The 21,658-nt window shown below is 36.2% G+C and overlaps 4 protein-coding genes and 1 pseudogene across 4 annotated transcripts; 2 read left to right on the top strand and 3 right to left on the bottom strand.

Moving 5' to 3' along the window:
* Positions 1-1,570: 1,570 nt before the first annotated feature.
* Positions 1,571-4,574, bottom strand: LOC125206691 (F-box/kelch-repeat protein At3g06240-like). The gene is made up of 2 exons (XM_048105931.1): positions 4,514-4,574; positions 1,571-2,439 (listed from the first exon to the last, which is right to left on the bottom strand). The coding sequence occupies exons 1-2, from the start codon at positions 4,572-4,574 to the stop codon at positions 1,571-1,573; spliced, it is 930 nt and encodes a 309-aa protein (XP_047961888.1).
* A 4,711-nt stretch (positions 4,575-9,285) lies between these two features.
* Positions 9,286-11,124, top strand: LOC125203122 (glucan endo-1,3-beta-glucosidase, acidic-like). The gene is made up of 2 exons (XM_048101407.2): positions 9,286-9,429; positions 9,895-11,124. The coding sequence occupies exons 1-2, from the start codon at positions 9,351-9,353 to the stop codon at positions 10,941-10,943; spliced, it is 1,128 nt and encodes a 375-aa protein (XP_047957364.1). The 5' UTR covers positions 9,286-9,350; the 3' UTR covers positions 10,944-11,124.
* Positions 11,125-11,332: 208 nt separating this feature from the next.
* LOC125206690 (uncharacterized) lies at positions 11,333-15,650 on the bottom strand. Its single transcript, XM_048105930.2, has 6 exons — positions 14,901-15,650; positions 14,673-14,810; positions 14,502-14,573; positions 14,253-14,324; positions 12,167-14,164; positions 11,333-12,069 (listed from the first exon to the last, which is right to left on the bottom strand). The coding sequence occupies exons 1-6, from the start codon at positions 15,607-15,609 to the stop codon at positions 11,699-11,701; spliced, it is 3,360 nt and encodes a 1,119-aa protein (XP_047961887.2). The 5' UTR covers positions 15,610-15,650; the 3' UTR covers positions 11,333-11,698.
* Positions 15,651-16,248: 598 nt separating this feature from the next.
* LOC148923684 (F-box protein CPR1-like) lies at positions 16,249-17,569 on the bottom strand (annotated as a pseudogene).
* A 3,277-nt stretch (positions 17,570-20,846) lies between these two features.
* On the top strand, positions 20,847-21,635 carry LOC125206689 (F-box protein At1g47340-like). The gene has a single exon (XM_048105929.1). The coding sequence runs from the start codon at positions 20,847-20,849 to the stop codon at positions 21,633-21,635; it is 789 nt and encodes a 262-aa protein (XP_047961886.1).
* Positions 21,636-21,658: the final 23 nt, after the last annotated feature.

Below are 21,658 nucleotides of genomic sequence, written 5' to 3'. Positions count from 1 at the left end.
TGAAGATTAATTTCCTTGTTTATTTTTAAGTGTCCCTCTTAAGCAGCCTTAGGTGCCAGGGGCCTTTCGATCTCCATGATCCCTTCCGACACGAACAAACAAATGTAGACTAGATTATGAACTAAAACGAGATCACTTCCTCGAATCAGAAATTATTGAGTGAGAAATGGTTAGGAGTGAAAATCAAAGAGGTAAAGAAACCCTTCTCAACTGCATCCTCAAATATACCTGACATGTTGAATAGTTCTTGTCTTGTTGGGGCAGTAGATGAGCCGATGTTTGTTCAGCACCATCAAAACGTCCCTATCTTTGAAAAGTTTAACTGGATCAACACACATAATCCCAATAAAAATCAAACTCAAAATCAATAGTACTCAACTTGTACACTATGGTCCAAGATTGCTTGACTTGATATTCCTTCATCGTCCAGATGACAATTTCTTCGTCCTCCTCTATACAAGAATAACAAGATAGTCACACAAAACAGGCAAATCTTCATCTCCCACGGGAGGAAAAGAGAAGATGCAAAAACATTACTCCCTCCGTCCACGAAAATTTGTCCCAGTTTTCCATTTCCGTCCATCCCCCAAAATTTGTCCCACTTCACTTTTACCATTTTTGGTAGTGGACCCCATATTCCACTAACTCATTCCTACTCACATTTTATTATAAAACTAATACTTTAAAAGTAGGACCCACAATCCACTAACCTTTTCAACTCACTTTCTATTACATTTCTTAAAACCCGTGCCCGGTCAAACCGGGACGAATTTTCGTGGACGGAGGGAGTATGTTTCAACGTCAAAACTATAAATCCATGAGGTTACCTAGAATGGGTCCACCATAACAGAATGTCAAACCAGAAGTAACACCAGAGGCAGTTGAATCTTCGTAATCTCTCCATAATCGGCTGCTGCAAGGGATATTCTTGGATGCACCAAAAGTTCACAACAACTGAACTGATCACTTTGTTCCATTTCGGTCTCATGATCCAAGAGCAGCACCATTCCGAAGTTCCTCTTACTGCTCACAATATCGAGCAACGCCATTCCAAAACTGTACAAGGATTTGGAGGCGATGGAGAGGTTGGCAAGCAGCTTTCGAGCCAACTAGCCTCGCGTGCCGCTCACACAAGTTAGGGTTCTATACCGGTGATCCCTACGGTTATCGAGCATCACAGAGCCAAAATAAGAAACATTTGCGCTTCTCATTTGAGAGGGATGTTCTCGGGTTTGATGTCAAAGTGATAAATGCAATCCCTACATTCGAGATATGCACTGCTGTACAGATTCTCTCACGATATATAAAATAGCCCATCACGATGACATAACGCAACAATATAAGGTCTAACTCGAACACCACACGATAAGAAAACCTTAAACATGATCACATACACATCCCGTGCAAACATGAACATGATAACAAGTTAACAACACAATTTAATTCATGTTGGCACAATCTTATACGACAAAAAACAAAAGTAGCTAGGCTGGACATAAAGTGTGTGTCAGGGTCGGCATGAACACGACCATATAACAACAAAACACAAATGTAGACAGAAAAATATCAACTAGAATGACGTCACATTCTCGAATCCGAATTTCCTAAGTGAGAAAACACTTGGAGTGTAAATCATGGCAAAGCTAATGTCATCCTCATCCGCATCCTCTGGATTTCCATCCGTAAGCATACCGACTTGTTGAGTAGTCCTTGTCTCGTGAGAGTAGTAGACGAGGCACTTATCTTCAAACAACATCAAAACGTCACCATTTTTGAAAAGTTTGATTGGATGAACAGTCGTATCATGGCAATCAAAATCATAACCAAAATCAATATCAAAATCAACACTAATCTTGCACTCTATGGTCCAAGATTCCCCGACTCGGTATTCCTTCATCATCCAAATGACAAGTTTATAACCTTGCGTGTAAGACAAACAAAGGCAGTCCCTCAAAACATTCAACTTCACATTCGCAACACGTCGATCAACAGCAGGAGCAGAGAAGATGCTAACACGTTCTGTTTCAAGATCAAAACCACAAATCCATAAGGTATGAGTCGAATCATATACCGTCCAATGGAGGTTGCCGTTGCATACAATGTGTGCATTGTAACAGAATGTGTAACCAGACACAGAGGCGGCTTCAACGCGCCTCCATGTTCCTGTTCCGAGGGTGTACACATGAAAAGAGCCGGATCCAGCATCCACATTGGTACAGACGACCTTATATTTCCCACTTATTTCGCTCACACCAAATCCATAACTCATCAAATAATTATCCGACTTGCATTTCCTGGGGCAGCACAGCTTGATGTATTGACGAGTGAAAGGATTGCATATGTAAATATCACGCTCTAACACTGAGTGCAGAAGAAGCAATCCACTAGTTTGCTGACCTCGATATATTGATTCTGATTCTCCGTGAGGGATTTCGAAATCTACGAGCAGATGAAAGGGAAGATTATGCCTAACCAGATGGGCTTTCTCTCCATCTCCATCTCCATCTCCATCTCCATCTCCCTCTCCCTCTCCCTCTCCCTCTCCCTCTCCCTCTCCTTCTCCTTCTTCTTCTTCATCTTCATCTTCTTCTTCATCTTCATCTTCATCTTCTGCTTTGTTTTCAAATTCAAAAACCGTGCAGCGAGTTGAGTTCCTCTCCGTCGGAATTAAGCGAACTAGGGCGAGGGCGGGAGGGGTTTTGATTTGGGGAAGATCAGACTCGATATCGGTGGTGATATTTGAAAGTAGATTTTTGAAGAAATGACGCCCCATTGACTAACTATTGAAACCTTCCCAAGAGTAAATTTTCGCTGTTGGCATGTTCACATTTTACTCAGGGATTTCTTCCAACATCTTCTGCACGTTCTTGGTAATGGCAACTCTATCAAACAGATGGTCGGCACCTTCAAAAACAGAAACCATAAAGAGATGAGGAATGGGAACCACTTACCACTGCCTTGAACCTTCGATTAGCTGCGATTGACTTCAGAAAAATCAAAGAAAGATGATAAAAATAAATCAAAAGATATGACAGAATATTATTCAAACACATGAAACTGTTGTCATAGATAAAAAGATTACAAAATATTCAAAGACATTAAAATAAAGCTAGTTTAGTTGCTCCATTTATTTCGGGAAAAAAATCAATCAAAGATAATTGATTGTATAAGATGGTTCTTCCTTTCTATTTAATCATATAAGATTTGTTAAGATATTCCAGATATATAAGCTTATTTTCATAATAATTGTGTTTAGTTCTCTTCAAAAGAAATATGAGTATATTAAGAATTAAGTACTCTGCCCCAGGAACAGGAACCAGAAACTTAAAAGGCCTATTTTTAAAGTTTATAATATTAAACATGTACAACGTATAATATGTCATACATGTATTATGTATAAGATAGAAATTAAAAAATGAAACAAAAAAAAAACTGGTATTTTACTTGAAATCTAAAATATGTTATCACGGATATAAAATAAACTAAACAAATACTAGAATCAAAATAAATCTATTATAAAATAAGGTATTAGAATTCAAATTAAATGGACCCATCTTTAGTAAACGATACAATTAATTAAAATAAACTAATACCAAACCCATTTACATTGTTTTTCAATGAGATTGATTAATGGGCTGGTTCTATATGACCGAATGAAACAAAACCCATTGGTATGAGCCCACAACCAATTAACTAAACACAACCCAGGTTATTGATTGGGCTAATTAACATTGGTTCATTAATCCTCTCTCCGTCCATACATATGCGAGACTCTTCTTTTTCGTACTCATTTTACAAAATGATATAAAATAATTAAAATGGAAAAAGAGTAAGTAAGGGAGAAGAATGTAGAGAACATTATTCTTTCTCTTATACTCTCTCTTCATTTTAATTACTTTATACTCCTTCCGTCCCACTTTAACAGTCCCATTGACTTTTCTGTCTTCGTTTTGTTAAAAAGATAATAAATAGTTAGATTGAAAAAATAGTAAAGTAAGAGAAAGAATAATGTAGATAAGACTCTTCTCTACATTATTCTTTCTCTTACTTTACCATTTCTCCACTTTAACTATTTATTATCAATTTTACAATACGAGTGCAAAAAAGTCAATAGGATTGCTAAAATAGGACAAAGAGAGTATTATTATTATTTTTTCAACATGAGTACATTAAAAGAAAATTATGCCTTGCAAAGGAAATATCTAACCTAATACACACATGCTGCCACTATCTTATTCTATTTTCTGGTCTTCTATTTTCTTTTCTTCCTTCTACACCAGGGACGGAGCCAGAAATTCTACATAGATGGAGCAAAAATATACATAAAGATATTTTAATACATTGAGAAGGGGCAAAAATAAGGATATTTTAAAAAAATTAAAATTAACTTATTAAAAGTAGTATACATAAATTATTTCTAGGTGGGGCATTTGCCCCTTGTGAACTCCAAATAGATCCGTCCCTGTTCTACACTGATACTAGAACATCTGGACCAGGGGCGGCCATGGCGTACAGGGTTTGGCACCAGCCAAGCCTCCACTGGTGTGGCGGCTTGACCAGGCTGGGTCAGCCATTCATAAAGATAGAGAATTTGATAAATGACACAAATTTAATACTCCGTATGAAATTATTAAAGTATGAGGGATGAATTAAAAAGTAATTGAAATATTACAAATGTATTGAAGGTATATTATAAACAATGTCTGAGTATATTATAAACTTTTTTTAACGATTTTTCTTGATTCTTGTGAAAAATTCAATCAAACTTATATAACTTGTAGTATTTTAATTTGGAACAATATCACTATATAGGGAAAATTTATATTTTGAGATCGTTCGATTGTTACGTGTACTTGTAACCAGATGTTATGTATATTCTTATTTCTTGTTCTATTGAATTATTTTAAAATGATTCGATTCTGTTACAATATATTTTCATCTGTATCTATAATATCAAAATTACAGTATACTATCTCACAATTATACCGTCTCACTTTCGCTACTATGATCAATTTAATCTAAGATAGATATCATTTTTATTTGTTCTATATTATCTTCCACTATCAAGTCAACCGTTACCTTTGTATATTAACGACAAGGTTTTGGTTAAAATTGCATTGTTACTCACCCTTCATATCCCCAGTTAATTATCCACTTTTATTATTTTCATCTATCTCTCATTAATTGTTCACTTTCGATTTGGATTAAATAAGTAAATGAGCCTCACATTCTACTAATTCATTTCACTCATATTTTATTATAAAATTAATACTCTCTCCGTCCCAATAAATATGCAATATTTGCTTTTCGGCACAAGATTTTATGCAGTGGTGTTTTGTGAATTAATGAAGAGAGAGTAAAGTAAGAGAGAAGAAAAAGTAGAGAGAGTGTTGTTTCTATTTTAGGGCATGTTTCATTTTTATTGGGACAACCTAAAAAGGAAAACGTTTCATTTTTAATGGGACAGAGGGAGTATATAAAAGTGAGACACATATTCCAATAATTCTTTTAATCAATTTTCTTTATGTTTCCAATAATTCTTTTAATCAATTTTCTTTATGTTTTTTTAAAATTTATGGCAGAATTAAATGGACAATTATTAAGAGACGTATCTAGTATTATTTTGATTATAGCTATATATTCGAGCATATGTATATCAACGACTAGTCCAATAATTCGGCGTATGTAGTTCATCAATAATTTAGATTTCAAAGTGTTATATTAAATTCATTTTTTTAATACAATTTATTTGTCTAATTTTCATAAAGTTGTGAAATGACTTTACCTTTTCTTTATTTATCACTTATTCCGTGACTCATCTATTCACTTATGAAACTTAACTTTTCTTTTCTTTTCTTTTTCTGATCCCTCAATAAATCACGAACCCCACTCTCGATTTTCTCTCTTTCCCAATGTGGAAAATTTGTCCTACATTTAAATAAATTAAATACTTTTTCTCCTAATAGACTAATATACTGGGACGAGCTCTCATATTATTGGTAATATTAGTGCTTTCCGTGAATGACCAACTAACACGGCAGAGCCAGAAATCCAATATGAGTACGACGAAAATATATATAAAGATATTTTCAGGATTTAAGAAGGATCGTACATATATATAAGGACATTTAAAAAAAATTAGAAACTAATGATCAAAATGGATATGATTTTTTTTGAGGTGGCGCATTTGCCCATTGTGGAGCTACATTAGATATGTCCCTGCCGACGAAGACGGTTGGAAGTCAACTCTGAGTGGTGTCTTGAATAATTTGTTTCCTTGTTCATCTTTTAAGTTCATTTACATTCCCAGATTAGAGTAAATAGAAGTCTTATAATTTATAAATAGGTCTTTCTAAAAACTAGATATCTTGAAAAAAAAGAATTTGGGATGGTATAAACTATATGTCTCTTTTGATGATTATTAGGTCTATTTTATCATGGACTTCCATTTTCTCTTTTTTGTTATTTTTCGTGTTCAAGTGCCCTTATTCATGTCTTTCATTAATTAATAGGGGGGTGTTCGGTTTGCAAGATTGTATCCGGGATTAAATATATAGCGTGTTTAGCTCATGAGATTCAACCTCACAATTCAATCCTAGATGAATAATTATAAGATAATTAGTCATAACTAACCCCTTACGACTAAAATAATCTCACGAACTCAATCCTAAATTATATCTTTATGATATTTTATCAAGAAAATCGAACATTAACTAATAGACTGAGTTCAACGATATAAAGTTTTATTTAGTGTAAATATCTATCTAAATTTTTGTTCAGAACAATGATTGGAGAGAACAAGACTAATAATATAATTTGTATGTCTTTGTCAATTAAACTCTTTCAAATCAAAAGCTCTTTCGCTTTATTGTAGTATAATATACTTCCTATAAAAGATTAATATATAAATACTGTGCATTGAATGTTCCAATAAATGGTGACCAAAATGAACTGAATAATCCAAAGCACTTATTCTTTTTACTAAAATATTTATTGATGATTAGTATCCTTTACACTTAACATCATAAATGGTCACCAAAATGAACTGAATAATCCAAAGCACTTATTCTTTTCACTAAAATATTTCATGATGATTAGCATCCTTTACACTTAACATCAGTAATCATATATTCATATATATTATTTCAGAATCCAAAAAGGAGGACCAACATCTACTATCCATCAAAATCTGTCCTACTTTGACCTAACACAAATTTTAAGAAATATAATAGAAAATAAGTTGAAAAAGTTAAATGGATTGTGGATCCTACTTTTATATATTAGTTTTATAGTAAATATGAATAGGAATGGGTTAGTAGAAGATGAGCTTCACTATAAAAAATGATAAAATTGAAATGAGACAAATTTTGGGAGACGGACGGAAATGAAAAAATGAGACAAATTTTGATAGACGGAGTAATATTAATCAATAATCATTGATAGCTATTTTGACGCATCCACTATTTAATTCACTCTCTTTTTTCCTCCATTAAAATATGGACTTCCATGCAGGGACCCAATGAGATGTGCGATTGGTCAATGGAATTTTAGAAAAAGTTTGTGGGTGATTTTGTAATTAATATCACATTTTACTAGTATAAAATATATTTCTAGTTCATAAATAAATAATCCAATAATTGATCCCTTTTTTTAACTTTGTTTCATTTGATTCTTTTTTTAACTTTATATATTTATTTTGAGAAAAATACAGTAAAATATCATCTCCTATTTCAAGAATAATGACGGAGTCAATTGGCTTCAGGGGACCTTTTTTGAGGGGTGTATAAGTAAATTTGTATATTTGATGGTTTAAGTTTGTATTAACAATATATTTTTTGTTATGTTGAGGAAGGTGAATAATGGAGAGTATGGAGTAGTATAAAACAACAAATCCAAAGGCACAATTCTCACCACTAGCTGATCGATGAACTTCACATTAATAAACAACAATGCGTAGAAGTTAAAACTAATTAATAAGGAAACATGTTGTGTGTGTGAGTTGGTATATTAATATAAGTCCACTATTATGGAGACTTTAAATTTCTATTATTTACCTATAATTAAAACATGTTATCTCTCTCGTTTGGCATATTAATTATTATTGAGTTGGACTTCATATATACACTTATCAATTTTTATTTATTTTTAAAAAAAATATAGACTTATCAATTTAATCCGACAAATGTTACTTTAAACATATGTTAAAGTTGTGGCTTATGCTTCTTTGAATTTGCTTTTTAACTTTTTACCAGGTGATAAGGGGCCACTAATCAGAACACTACTTTCTTCTTCAGGCAAGTATAGATAATGTATAAAGTTTTATACCATTTTAAAGTTGAAGCACATTTCTCTCTTCTTTAGTTAAGTGGAGATAATATATAAATTCTTGAGATGGTCTTGGTCGGGTCCGGCCGCAACATACAGCTGGACTGGCTACATTTCTTATTTATTTAATTATTTTTAATTAATTGGTAAATATATTTTGAAAGAAAGAAACATAAATTTGAATTAATGGTTATTAAATTTTAAATAGGAATTCATGGATTTTTGGGGTTAGAAGCGTTTAACCGTTGATTAAAATTCACAAAATATTGGGGAAAAAACATAGATGAAAGTGCATTTTCGTTTATCCTCTATCGGAATAACAATCAAAATAACAAATAACCAAATATAAAACACTCTTTATCATTCTTAAAAGTTAGTATTAATATAATGATAATATATATAATACCCCCCCTATCCACAATAAGTGTTCTAAGTTGATTTGACACAGGTTTTAAGAAATATAATGGAAAGTAGAAAAAGTTAGTGGAGTGTGATTTCTATTTTTATATATTAATTTTGAAATAAAATGTGAGTGGAATGAGTTAATAGAATGTGGGGTCCAGTTGGCGAGGTCCATCCGCGAATAGGAGTCCCGTTTTTCCATTTTAGTCCGTCCGCGAATAGGAGTCCCGATTCACTTTTACCATAAATGATAATAGAGTCTCATCTTCCATTAACTTATTTCACTCACATTTCATTTAAAACTAATATATATATGTGGGACCTCTATTCCATTAACTTTTTTCCACCCACTTTTCTTAACATTTCTTAAAACTCGTGCCGCCAAAAAGTGGGACTCTTAATGGCGGACGGAAGAAGTAAAAAGTAAATGAGACATTTAATTGTGAACTGACGAAAAAGAAACTTGATACATTTAATCATGGACGAAGGGAGTAATACATTTAATTAGAGACTAATACATCTTAATTAAATAAGTAGGAGAGATGCATCGTGCATCTAGATTGCTATAAAGAGGAGTTTTGGGGGAATTATTTATCCATTGCACACAAAAACACTATACCTAAATGGCTTCAACCGACAATCACTTGAAGCTTACAGTGCTCCTATTGGGGTTGCTCTTCGTCACCTCTCTTCATCTCACAGGTAATCTATTGCTCTTTTTAGATACACACAAACACAAGTGTAAAGTGGATGCAATTTGTCAAGAGTGTAACTAACGCATGTGTTTCATACGACATAAGCGTAAAATTTTGTTAGGACCGAGTCTTGATCCTGCTTCGCAATGTTCATTGTACAGCAGGATCGGAACTCAGTCCCAACAAAACCTTTGCTTAAACTATGTTGCAGGAAACACATATAGTCAACAAATGTTGACTTGTTAGACAGTCTTACACGAGTATAATGATACTTTCATTGTTGTATGTGTTTCATGCAACATAAGCTCAAATATTGTTAGGACTAAGTTTTGATCCTGCATTGCAACGTTAACCGCAGCGTTAACCGCGTTGTAGGATCGAAAACTAGCCCTAACAAAATCCTTGCTTAATTATGTTGCATGAAACGCATTTATATGCATTTAGACATTCTTACACAAGTAGAATTATGCAGCTGGCCAGGTTGGCACTTTCTTCGGACGGCTGGGCACCAACTTGCCCGGCCCGGCCGCAACCGTGACCCTGTACCAACAGAATAACATCCGCAGGATGCGTCTCTTCGACCCCCACGCCCCGACTCTCCGGGCCCTCAGCGGAACCAACATCCGTCTCATGATGGGCGTATCCCACTCCGACCTACGCGATCTCGCCAACTGCCCCCAGGCGGCGACCGTCTGGGTCCGCCAAAACATACTCCGCTTCCCGAACGTCACGTTCCGCTACATCATTGTCGGGAACGAGATTGACCCCAATTCTGAGCTGGGGCCGTTCGTGTTCCCGGCCATGCAGAACGTGTACCGCGCGATCCGCGCGGCCGGGCAGGGAGGCCGCGTCCAAGTCTCGACGTCCATCCAGATAAGCCTCCTGAGCCAGTGGAGCCCGCCTCAGGCGGCCGCGTTCAAGTGCAGCGTGAACTGGTTCATCCGGCCGATCCTCGAGTTCATGAGGGACACCAGAGCCCCAATGCATATCAACGTGTTCCCGTTCTACGCCTACCTCAACGACCGGAGGAACATCAACCTCTCCTTCGCGCTTCTGCAGCCCAACAGCGGTGTCGTTCTCGGCGGCGTGTACTACGACAACCTCTTCTACGTGATCCACGACGCCTTCATTGCCTCCATGACCAAGATCCTTGCGGCAGCATCGCCATTATCCCTTCAACAAACACCTGAAATGAAGTCTGGGATGAAGGTTTCGGGAACGACTGGTATTTCGTCAGGTGGGAAACACGCGGCACCTCCACCGAAACCAAGCATTCCATTCGAGCGCAACACAACAGCGCTCAGCGATGGACCGATCAACACGGTTAACAACGCGAGAACCTACATCAACAATTTGATGCGCGTGGTGAGGACTGGAACGCCAATGAGGCCTGGCCAGCCGATAGAGACGTTCATATTTGCTATGTTCGATGAGAACCTGAGGCCCGGCCCGGAGTACGAGAGGCATTTCGGGATCTTCCTTCCCAACAGCCAGCCAAAGTTCCCATTCCGATTCCGGTGATTTGTTAAGCGTGTTTTTCCCTCTATGGTTGTGGTGTGAATTAGTTTGCAGTGTGTGTTTAGATTGTATCGTGAGTGCAACAGGATATCCATATCCTACTATTATTGTAATTTCAAGTTGTTGAATTTAGTTGGATGTGTTGTGAGTGAAAATGTGAAATAAGAGCCTACTTTAGTATTAAGTTTTATACTTTTTTAGATAACACATATCAAACTAAAGATTATATAATGATAGCATATAATTTCATAATTTTAATGAAGAAGCTTTAAAGTGTAAAATCAAAGAACAAGAAAAGAAAAGTCAAGAGTTATGCAAGAAGTGACCAAGCGGTTAAACATCTTACATAGTTGTGACTTTGCTCATATTGGGGAAACATACTCCACACTATATATACAACCATTCACAATCTATAAATATGCACAAAATAAACATACAACTCCACACTACGACCATTCGCAATCTATAAATACACACAAAATCAAACATACTACTTGTCCACACTACAACAATTCGCAATCCTTAAGTACACACAAAATAAACATACTGCTACTCCACACTACAACCATTCGCAATCTATAAATACGCACAAAATAAACATACTACATCTCCACACTACAACCATTCACCATCTATAAACACACACAAAATCAACAAACTATTCCCTCCACACTATACATCCATACTTGCCACACCAAATACCTCAACACGCAAAACATACAAAACATTCATTATTATTTAACTAAAGCTACAATCTATCACCTGCGATGTTTCTTCTGCATATCTTCCACTGTAAACTTGGCTTTGATCTTCTGTAAAGCAGCTACGACTTGCTTCATGTTGATTCTTTCATGTGGTAAAAAGGCCAAACATTTCATCGCCAATTCGAAAACAGATGTCACACATTCTAACTTTGGAGAGAAATGTCCATCTTCTATTGACACCAAAACAGAGGCCACAACTACACTAATTGCATTTTCGTTTAACGCTTTACCCACCCACTCCTTTATGCTCATTTCGCCGTTGAACATATCATCTGTCGGCTTCTTGCTTGTGAACATCTCCAACAACAGTATCCCATAACTGTATACATCTCCCATTGCAGATACCGTTCCTTCTGATCCAAACTCTACAATTTATAATTCAGACGTTCAACACCAATCATCATCATCATAATAACATAATAAAGAAAGCGGAAATTCAAGATTTTATAAATTACACATCACCTGGTGCTGCATAACCGATAGTTCCCATGGCTATAGTGTGAACTGCAGCCTCGTGGTGGTCAAAGAGCTTGGCGATACCAAAGTCCCCAACATGAGCAGTCATATCTGCATCAAGCAACACATTGCTTGGCTTTATATCACAGTGAATGACAGGGTATGTATGGTCATGATGAAGATATTCCAAAGCTAACGCCACATCTATTGCTACTTGTAGTCTTTGCACCAGATCAAGACAATTCTTGTCCGAATGCAGCCATTTCTCCAAGCTTCCATTCGGCATATATGTAAGAATCAAGGCTTTGAATTCAGGGTTACTGCAGCAACCAAGTATCTTCACCAAGTTTCTATGCCGAATAGTGCTTAATATATGACTCTCAGTTTCAAAGATCCTGATGGCTCTTTCTACTTCTAAGTTGAACACTTTCACCGCAACTTCTGTCCCATCTGCTAGTGTTGCTTTGAAGACTTTACCGATGCTTCCTTTACCAAGGAGATTCGTCTCACTAAAAGAACTTGTTCCCTGCTCTAGTTCCTTCTCCGAAACTATTTTCCAGCTCCTAAGTTTTGATGAATTCTCCGTAGTAGGCGGTTTGTCTCGTGGCTGCCTCCATCTCCTTATCAGAATGAGTAAACCAACCACCACAAATAAGAATGCAACAAAGGGTGGAACAACATATTTCATTACAAGAGCAACAACCTTTGATTTTGGATGATTCTTCGGACAAGATGGCACTTGAAATTTCTCCGAGCCACATAGCTTAAAGTTGTTGAGAAATGACTGAGCATCAAACTCAGAAAAACAACCTTCATCTGGTATTTCTCCTTCCAGATCATTATAAGACATATTCAACTTCTCAAGCTTGAGCTTTCCAAGCGACTCGGGTATCGAACCAGACAGGTGATTATAGGACAGATCCAATTTACTCAATCCTTTGGCCTCTCCCACTGACTGAGGGATGGAACCATTAAACGTATTTTTCGACAAATTTAGGTATACAAGTGACTCACATCCGCCAATTGATTCAGGAATAGAACCTGAAAACTCGTTAGAGGATAAGTCTAACTGGTTAATAGTCTTCAACCTTCCAATATACGGAAGTTGACCACTCAGATTGTTCGAAGACAAGTCCAAAAATATGAGGTCTGCAAGACCAAAGATTTCCGAAGGGAGAGTGGAACTCAGCTTGTTCGAGCTCATCATGACCATTCTTAGAGATTTAACTTCCCCCAAACATTCCGGTATCGGACCTACAAGCATGTTGCCATGCAATCCCAAGTTCATCAATTTACTCATTAGACAAAGATCACGAGGGATATATCCGCCCAGCCGGTTATTATAGAGGTTTAACTTCCACAGTTGCTTCAACTTCCCCATTGTTGCCGGGATGAATCCTGTGAGATTATTTGTAGATAAATCCAAAGTTTGTAAATTGCTCAAATTTCCAAAAGCAGAAGGAATAACTCCTTGGATGCTGCAGTTAGATGCTAGAAAATTGATGAGAGAAGCAGATAAATTCCCAACCGAAGGCGGGAGGACACCATTCATCCGCGGATTATCAGATAACTCCAAGTACTCCAAATTTGGGCAGTTAGTTAGGGAAGAGAGAAATGTGAGTTCTTGATCCGGAGAGTCAGCTCCTGTCAGATTATTTCCCCAAAGTCGAAGGACCAGGAGTGACCTTAAGTTATCAAAGTGGGGAATGGAGCCAGTGAATGAGTTATCATTCAACTGCAAATAAGTAAGCATGGAAGCATTGCTGATAGTGGTTGGGATTTCTCCTGTGAGTCTATTGGAAGATAAATGTAGCTCTTCGAGATTGACAAGTGAGAGGCCTATGTTTGGAGGAAGACTGCCGGAAAGTTGATTTAACTGAAGAGATAATACCGACAATGTTGAGAGATTAAGTATGGAATGTGGGATGGAACCACTCAAAGCATTCATGTATGCTTGAATAAGTGTGATGTTTTTGAGATTACCAAGCTCTTCCGGCAGTTCACCTTCCATCAAGTAATTCATATTTAGTAACAAATCTCATTAATAAGTAATGTAACTTGCATGCTTCAATGTTTTCTTTTGAGAACATACCTGTCAAATTGTTGGAATCAATAGATAACGTTCTCAGCATAGTAAGGTTCCCAATTTGCTTTGGTATGTGACCTGAATAGCATAAAACACTTTTTAGTAAAATACCTAAAAGGGGATCAAGTTAGAAGGGTACTATTATTATATGGAAAACTACATCTTTCATACAAACTACAAACTAAAATCTGGACCATTAGATTTTCAAATTTTGGAAATTTGCTTTCTCTACTTTAGGCAACATGTTAATTATACCTGTCAAGTTGTTTTCACTAAGTATTAGATGCTGCAAGGAGGTGAGATATCCAATTTCTTTGGGTATGCTACCTACAAATACAAGTACAACATAGTTAGCCAAAAAGAAGCCTTCCAAAATATAACTTCTACATATAACAGATATACGCTCTCAAATTGTTATTTAATTACCAATCAAGTTGCTGTCAAGATACAATCTTTGAAGCCTGGTTAAACTGCTGAAAATGGGGATACTTGTAGTAAGAATGTTGTCACCAAGGTACACAAATTCCAGAGAAGAAATGTTGAAGATAGATGAAGGAATTTCTCCTGCTCAATTAGAATCATTATATCAAAAGGTTAATGAATACTATTTAACTAAACATGATAGTAATTTCAAATAAAAAGAGATGATGATACCCTCCAAATTGTTAGAATACATGCTTAATTTGGTAAGCTTCGTCAAGTTCCCAATTTCAGTTGGTATGTTGCCATTGAGTTTGTTAGAGGATATTCCCAAATCTTCCATCTCTCTGCACTTGTATATACTCTTCGGGATTTTTCCAACAATTTTATTTCCGCTCAGAAGTAATATCTTGAGTTTCGGAGTATTGCTGCATATATCACTTGGGAGCTCGCCCGATAGGTTGTTAAACATGAGGTTGATCTCTACCAGCATAGACATGTTGGTGAAGACTGCACTCGGTAGACCTCCCACGAGCTGATTACTCGCTAAGTTCAAAGTCTGCAGCGTTTGGATGTTGGACAGCTCTGAGGGTATGGAACCTGTGAAATTGTTGGAGCTCATGTCCAGAGACTGAAGGAACGTTAAGTTTCCAAGATGTGGAGAGATGGTTCCGTGGAGGAGGAAGCCGGAGAAATTGAGGGCCGTGACCCTTTGGTGGTCGAGGCTGCATGAAACGCCAGTCCAGCTACAGATGGAAGCATTGGTCGACCAGTTGCTGACCAGGATGGAACCGGACTCCAAATTGATGGCGCTTTTGAAGGAAAGGAGAGCGTCTTGATCAGTAGTTGAGTTGGAAAACGGGGAGGAGGAGGTGATCAGTGTAACGCTGGTTAATGTCAAGAGCACGAGAACGAGAGAGAAGGGAGGGGAAGAGGTCTCCATTAGTAGCTTGAATCTTTCGAAAGCTCAAATGAAGATGAAGATGAGACGAAGACAATCATTTAATTTCCAAATTTGGTTAGTGGAAACAAAAGAAAAAGCAATCTACTTTCCTAAAGCATCTTTCTGTACACATTATCTTTAAACAAACTACTTTTACTCTTTTATCCCACAAGCATTATATCTTTGCTATGTTCCACTTTATCACAATATCGGTAAATCTATTTTACTTCTGTTGACCTGCATAAATTTTAGGTTCGATAAATAGGTATCAGTGAATTATATTCCTAGACCAATTTTCAGCACCAAAAAAGTACAATTGCCAGCCAGAGATGGTACATGGCATCCAAAGTGGATGAAACGATGTCGTTTCGAATCAGATGGAAGATAAAATATAAACTTCCATCTTATTGCAACGACGTCGTTTCATGAAAAATAGAACAGTAAACAAGGCTACATGCTTAAATTTGGATATACTCGTTTCAGAGAGTTGATCTGCATTGTAACAAAAAAAAAGCAACTAGCAGCAGCGCGAAGTCTGAGCATATTATAGCATAAACATACAAAGCAAATATACTAACTACATTAAGTTAAAACCTCATAGTTCTGCGGAAATCAGTCCAACAAGAAGAAGCTTCGCAGTCAGAACGGGTATAAGTCTTCCATCCCAAAATTTCTCAGGGATAGAAAACTTGAGGCGTGGAGAATCGCACCTACACCAGGGACGGATCCATTTGGAGTTCACAAGGGGCAAATGCCCCACCTAAAAATAATTTATGTATACTACTTTTAATAAGTTAATTTAAATTTTTTTAAAATATCTTTATTTTTGCCCCTTCTCAATGTATTAAAATATCTTTATGTATATTTTTGCCCCACCTATGTAGAATTTCTAGCTCCGTCCCTGACCCACACTAGTATGATTTCCACCACGAGCATCAAACATCTCGATCTTCTTGAAGATTTCGTCTTGCCATTGTAGTGGAACAGCAGGGACTCATCACATTTCATCAAGATGTCACCATTTTTAAAAACCTTAATAAGGGAAATAAGCCCATAATCTCCACAAAGCTTGGCATCTTTGTTGATGACATATTCCTTTGTCCAAGACTTCGCCACCCCATATTCCCTCATCACCCAAACGACGATTTTTCCTTCGGATGAATTATCACATAAGCATAGACGACCCTCGAAAACTGACAAGATCCCAACAGACCCTGCTTTTGTCAGAAGAGGAGGATGGGTGAACGTGCTGAAATGCTCTGTTATAAGATCAAAGCAAGATATTCAGGATGCAGATTTTGGATCTACCCCTGAAGATTTCCGTTAAGAAATACCCCAATCGGAGACTACATTAGCTTGTCACCGGGTACGATACTCCTCCATGTTCGTGTCCCAAGCGTGTACACCTTACAGTGAGTTCGGGTAACTGTAAATCTAAACAAATTCTCTGCTAACTCATAGTCACAGACAACCCCAACCACCTTATGTTGACCAGTCGTTTTGGTCACTCCAAATCCAAATATAACTATTTTAGACGAAGAGTCGAGAGAGTGAGGATACGGACAAAGCTTGATTAGTCTCGTGTTACAGGGTTGCATACATAAAGATCACAAGGTTCATCACCCGTCATAAAAACCAACGCATTAGCTGAACCCTGAGGCGCTTCAGCATGAGGAAAAACAGACTCGGTGACCAAACTGTAGCGGAGATTATGGTGCTCAAGGTCAAGGCTGTCTTCAAATTGAAAGATTTCGTACGAGTTAGACTCCACACTGGACCGAACCACAGCCAACCCCGGCACTGAATTAGAAAGATGAGACTTGACAAACTCGCGAGAGTTGAGTAACTCGAGCCCTGACTTGCAAACACACTTGCAACTAATAACATCTCGGGCGGAGAGCCTTGAGAGGATATCAATCGTATTTTCTGTCGGTAAATTCACGAAGAATTCTCTCGTCATTTCTCTACCTAAAACAACAGACAGTTGTATTAGAATGTTGATCAAAGAAATCCAACACCATCAATTTCTAACTCCAAATTGATTCTATCTAAGAGTGGTGAATACCAAATAAAAATTGGGGGTAATGAGCAACCCTAATTAGTTAATACCTAATCTTGAAAACGACAAAGCTAACAAAGTTTACTTAATTCTCTCAGTTGGGGAAAGGTAACAGAAATCAGAAATCACACATACAAAAACACTGCTTTGATAAGATGTGGGAGCTTGAATACCTCTTTGTTACTGAAAACGACGGTGAATAATAGTGGCGCTGCACAAATGGTTGATCTGGATTTTAAAGAAAAACAGAAATTGATACTCCCTCCATCACAGATTTGTAGTAACATTTTGCCATAAAAGTCCGTCCCACATTTGGAGTAACATTTAGAATTTACTATATTTGCACATAAAATTTTACTCCATTATTCACTAAAATTACACCCAAATGCCATTATCTACATTAAAATAAATCAAAACAAAAATAACAAACCAAAAAGTCAAAAAGGGACCCACCAACTCACTTAATTTATTACACACTCCATCATCTCACTTCATTTATTACACACTCCATCATCTCACTCCACCAACTCACTTCATTTATTACACACTCCACCAATTCCTTAAAACCCGTGCCATAACTAAATGTTACTACAAATGTGGGACGGAGGGAGTATGATATTCGGAGATAATAAACCGAAATATGGAAATTATAGAAACCTATTTGGCGGCGGAAGGACGGCGAGGGAGGAAAGCGTCGATGGCCGCTGGACTACAGTGGCCACTGGCGACGGAGCGGTTTTATAAAAGAGTGATTTTATAAAACGCAAAACTCTCCCTTTGTTCATGGAAAAATGTAGAGAGACGAGAGAGAAAAAAATATTCCTGCCACTCTGTAATAATGGAGGCAAAAGGGAGAGAGATGAAAAAAGAATAAAGTAACAAAAAGTAAAGTAGGTGTGGAAAAATGTGTTAATTTTTACTAAAAATGGAAATGACTCTATTATTATGAAACGTATCAAAATGACAAAATGACTCAATTAATATGGAAAGGAGAGAGTATAAAAGAGAGAACTACTGTATACTTAAATACTCCGTATTAATTAAATAAAATTAAATACTATTCCCTCTGCCCACAAAAAATAGAGCAATTTGTGTATAGCACGGATTTTAATGTAAAATTGGTAAAGTAGGAGAAAAGGAAAAAAGTAAGAGAAAATGAGAAAAAGTAAGCGAGAAGTAGTGTTAGTGGAATGATATGTAGGGTTATTATTTGTTGAAAACTTTTCATAAATGATTGTGCTCTATTTTTTTTGGACGGCTAAAAATGGTAATTGTGCTATTTTTTTTGTGGACGGAGAGAGTACTATTTCCTTTATTCTATAATAAGAGTCATATTTTGTGATTTTATTTCGTTTTATAATAGATGTCACATTTCACTTTTACTACAAATGGTAGTAAATATATATCACATTCCATTAATTCATTTCACTCGCGTTCTATTACAAAATCAATATAAAAAAGTAGATTTCTATTTAATTTTACATTACAAAGAGTAGAATTACAATTGATTAAATTAATTAAAATATTAATAGATAATATTTTATCTATATTTTTTAAAGTTTTAAAAGTTGATTGATTAAATTAATAGAAATAGATCAAACATAATTATCCTACACAAAAAAGTTTAAAAAATCGATACTAGTACAGTTTTATTTCCACAATAGTTAATGCATTGGGCATTGCTCCATGCCTAGGACTGGGGAATTATACCGAAATACCGGAATACCGGACTTACCGTATCGAAAAAATACCGAAAATACCGTTTTTTCGGTATACCGTAGTTTTCGGTACGGTATGATACCTTACCGATAGAGATCGGTACGGTAACGGTATAAGATTTTTCATACCGCGGTATACCGATTGATATATATATAATATAAATATATATGTTATATTTAAACTAAATTTTAAAAATAAGAATTTTTATTATACAAAAAATAAAAGAATCAAAATTGGGAACCCTATTTTTTGAAGTAGTTGAAAACTAGATTTTTTTTTTATATTATGGATATAATAGATTTTTTCACGGTATCATGGTATAACGGTATGCCGTACCGCAAAACACGGTATAACGGTATATCGGAATGCCATATCGCAGTTCGGTATACCGCAAAAGTACGGTATACCGAAATGCGGTACGGTATACCGATAATACGGTATGGTAACGGTATGGAAAACTGTCATACCGAATTTTCGGTATACCGAACTCCGGTATACCGAAACTTACTGTACGGTATCGGTATGATTTTTGTCATACCGTAACTTTCGATACGGTATACGATATGACACTCCCGGTACGGTATACCGTACCGAACCACCCCTATCCATGCCACTAGTGTCAATACTCAATAGTACCATGAATTTCAATTCTTATTTTTAATCAAGATCACACCATTTCATTTTAATTCATTGGAGATATTCTAAAAACCAAAGAGAAAAATATCCATATTCATACCTTAGCATTTAATATGAAAACCAAAATTAAAAAATAATAATGTAATTTGCTTGATAATTTAGGAGTCAGTAAATTTAAATCTCAGCATTCACACAAATTCATTTTTTTTTTAAATATTACTCCCTCTGGTTGCTATTAAAAGTCTCTATTTTTAACTGACACGAATTTTAAAATATTATTTAACTTTATAATTAAAAATAATTAGAAAAGTTAGAAACGTGAGTCATTATTTTATATATGGATTTTACCTTTTGATGCTACGTTGTTATTTTGTAGTTTTATAATAATATTTGACTTTATAATTGAAAATGATTAGAAAATTAATGAAATGTGAATCTATCATTTTATATATGGATCTTGTAGTAGTGCTAAATTTGGTTATTTTATTAAATGGTGAATAGCTTATTTATACATGGTATTAATATAGGCCCAAAAATTAGGCCCAAGTTCGTAGATGTAGATCTTTTTCCCATAAACTAAAAGGAAAGATTTAAACTTAAGAAAAGATGAAGCAAAGGAGCTATAAAATCTCTCTTTTAGATTTTGCGTTTTTCAAATTTAATTTTTAGGTTTGCTTTTTCAATTTTAGAATTTTAATTTAGCTTTTCTATTAACTCTTGAAATTTTATAAAGGACAAAGGTTAAAATAAAGCCCTAATTATTATGCACATAAATAAACGCTGCTCTGCCGCTTCTACTATGTTGTGTTTGAGTTCTCCATTAATGGGGCGTAATTTCTTCCAAATTCTGCCATCGGAATTAACGTCCAACATCCTCTCACGCCTCCCATTCCGAAGCGTTGCAATCAGCAAATGCGTTTGCAAATCATGGCTCAATCTGCTCAATTCCGACTACTTCGAAATAAAATTCCCGCCCACCCTAGTTACTTTAAAGTGGAAACCATCTCGTTGCAAGATTTTCGAAATCGAAGACAAAGGCGAAGCCGATTTGGAGAGCCACGATCTTCACTATGCTCCGCTCACAGATTTCAAAACCCCTCTCGGAATCACACCAATGGAATGCACAGCTGCTAATGGACTGCTGCTTCTTCACCCACAATATTATACTGATAATCGTGTTTACATATGCAATCCTCTCACTTGTGAATATATCAGGCTCGTCTGTCCAATAAATTACGCCTTACTCGAGGATCCGCTTCCTTTTGATTTTTGTGTGAGCAAAATAAGTGGCAAGTATAAGGTGGTTTATGTGGCTCGGAATAATGAATCCGACTATTTTCAAGTATACACCCTCGGGAAGTGGAGGCGTGTCCAAGCCCCAGTTCCTGACTTGAAATTCTACTCATATGGGCACGCTGAATGTAATGGCAACCTCCATTGGGTAGGAGATGATTTGGTTCAACCCTCCTTTCTGATTTGTGTTTTTGATGTTGAAACTGAATGTTTTAGCTTCTTCTCTCCTCCTCCCGATCTTCCTGGAGATGAAGAGTTGTTGGTTTTTAAGGACTGCCTATGTATTTGTTATCCACAAGACTACGAAATCGTAATCTAGTTAATGAAAGAATACGGAGTTGA

Source organism: Salvia hispanica, chromosome 6, assembly GCF_029641045.1.
Source record: "Salvia hispanica isolate PSC_SH4W2 chromosome 6, Shi_PSC_v1, whole genome shotgun sequence".
Lineage (NCBI taxonomy): Eukaryota > Viridiplantae > Streptophyta > Magnoliopsida > Lamiales > Lamiaceae > Salvia > Salvia hispanica.
The sequence above is the reverse complement of the archived record's forward strand: the minus strand, read 5'-3'. Positions and strand labels throughout refer to the sequence as shown.

Coding starts and splice junctions, on each gene's coding strand:
- LOC125206689 (XM_048105929.1), top strand. CDS start 20,847: ATGGGGCGTAATTTCTTCCAAATTCTGCCATCGGAATTAACGTCCAAC.
- LOC125203122 (XM_048101407.2), top strand. CDS start 9,351: ATGGCTTCAACCGACAATCACTTGAAGCTTACAGTGCTCCTATTGGGG. Junction 9,430..9,894: donor CACCTCTCTTCATCTCACAG/GTAATCTATTGC, acceptor AGAATTATGCAG/CTGGCCAGGTTGGCACTTTC.
- LOC125206691 (XM_048105931.1), bottom strand. CDS start 4,574: ATGGCTGACCCAGCCTGGTCAAGCCGCCACACCAGTGGAGGCTTGGCT. Junction 2,440..4,513: donor CTTGGCTGGTGCCAAACCCT/GTACGCCATGGC, acceptor ATCTGCTCGTAG/ATTTCGAAATCCCTCACGGA.
- LOC125206690 (XM_048105930.2), bottom strand. CDS start 15,609: ATGGAGACCTCTTCCCCTCCCTTCTCTCTCGTTCTCGTGCTCTTGACA. Junction 14,165..14,252: donor TGATTCCAACAATTTGACAG/GTATGTTCTCAA, acceptor ACTTGATGGAAG/GTGAACTGCCGGAAGAGCTT. Junction 12,070..12,166: donor TATCGGTTATGCAGCACCAG/GTGATGTGTAAT, acceptor TATAAATTGTAG/AGTTTGGATCAGAAGGAACG.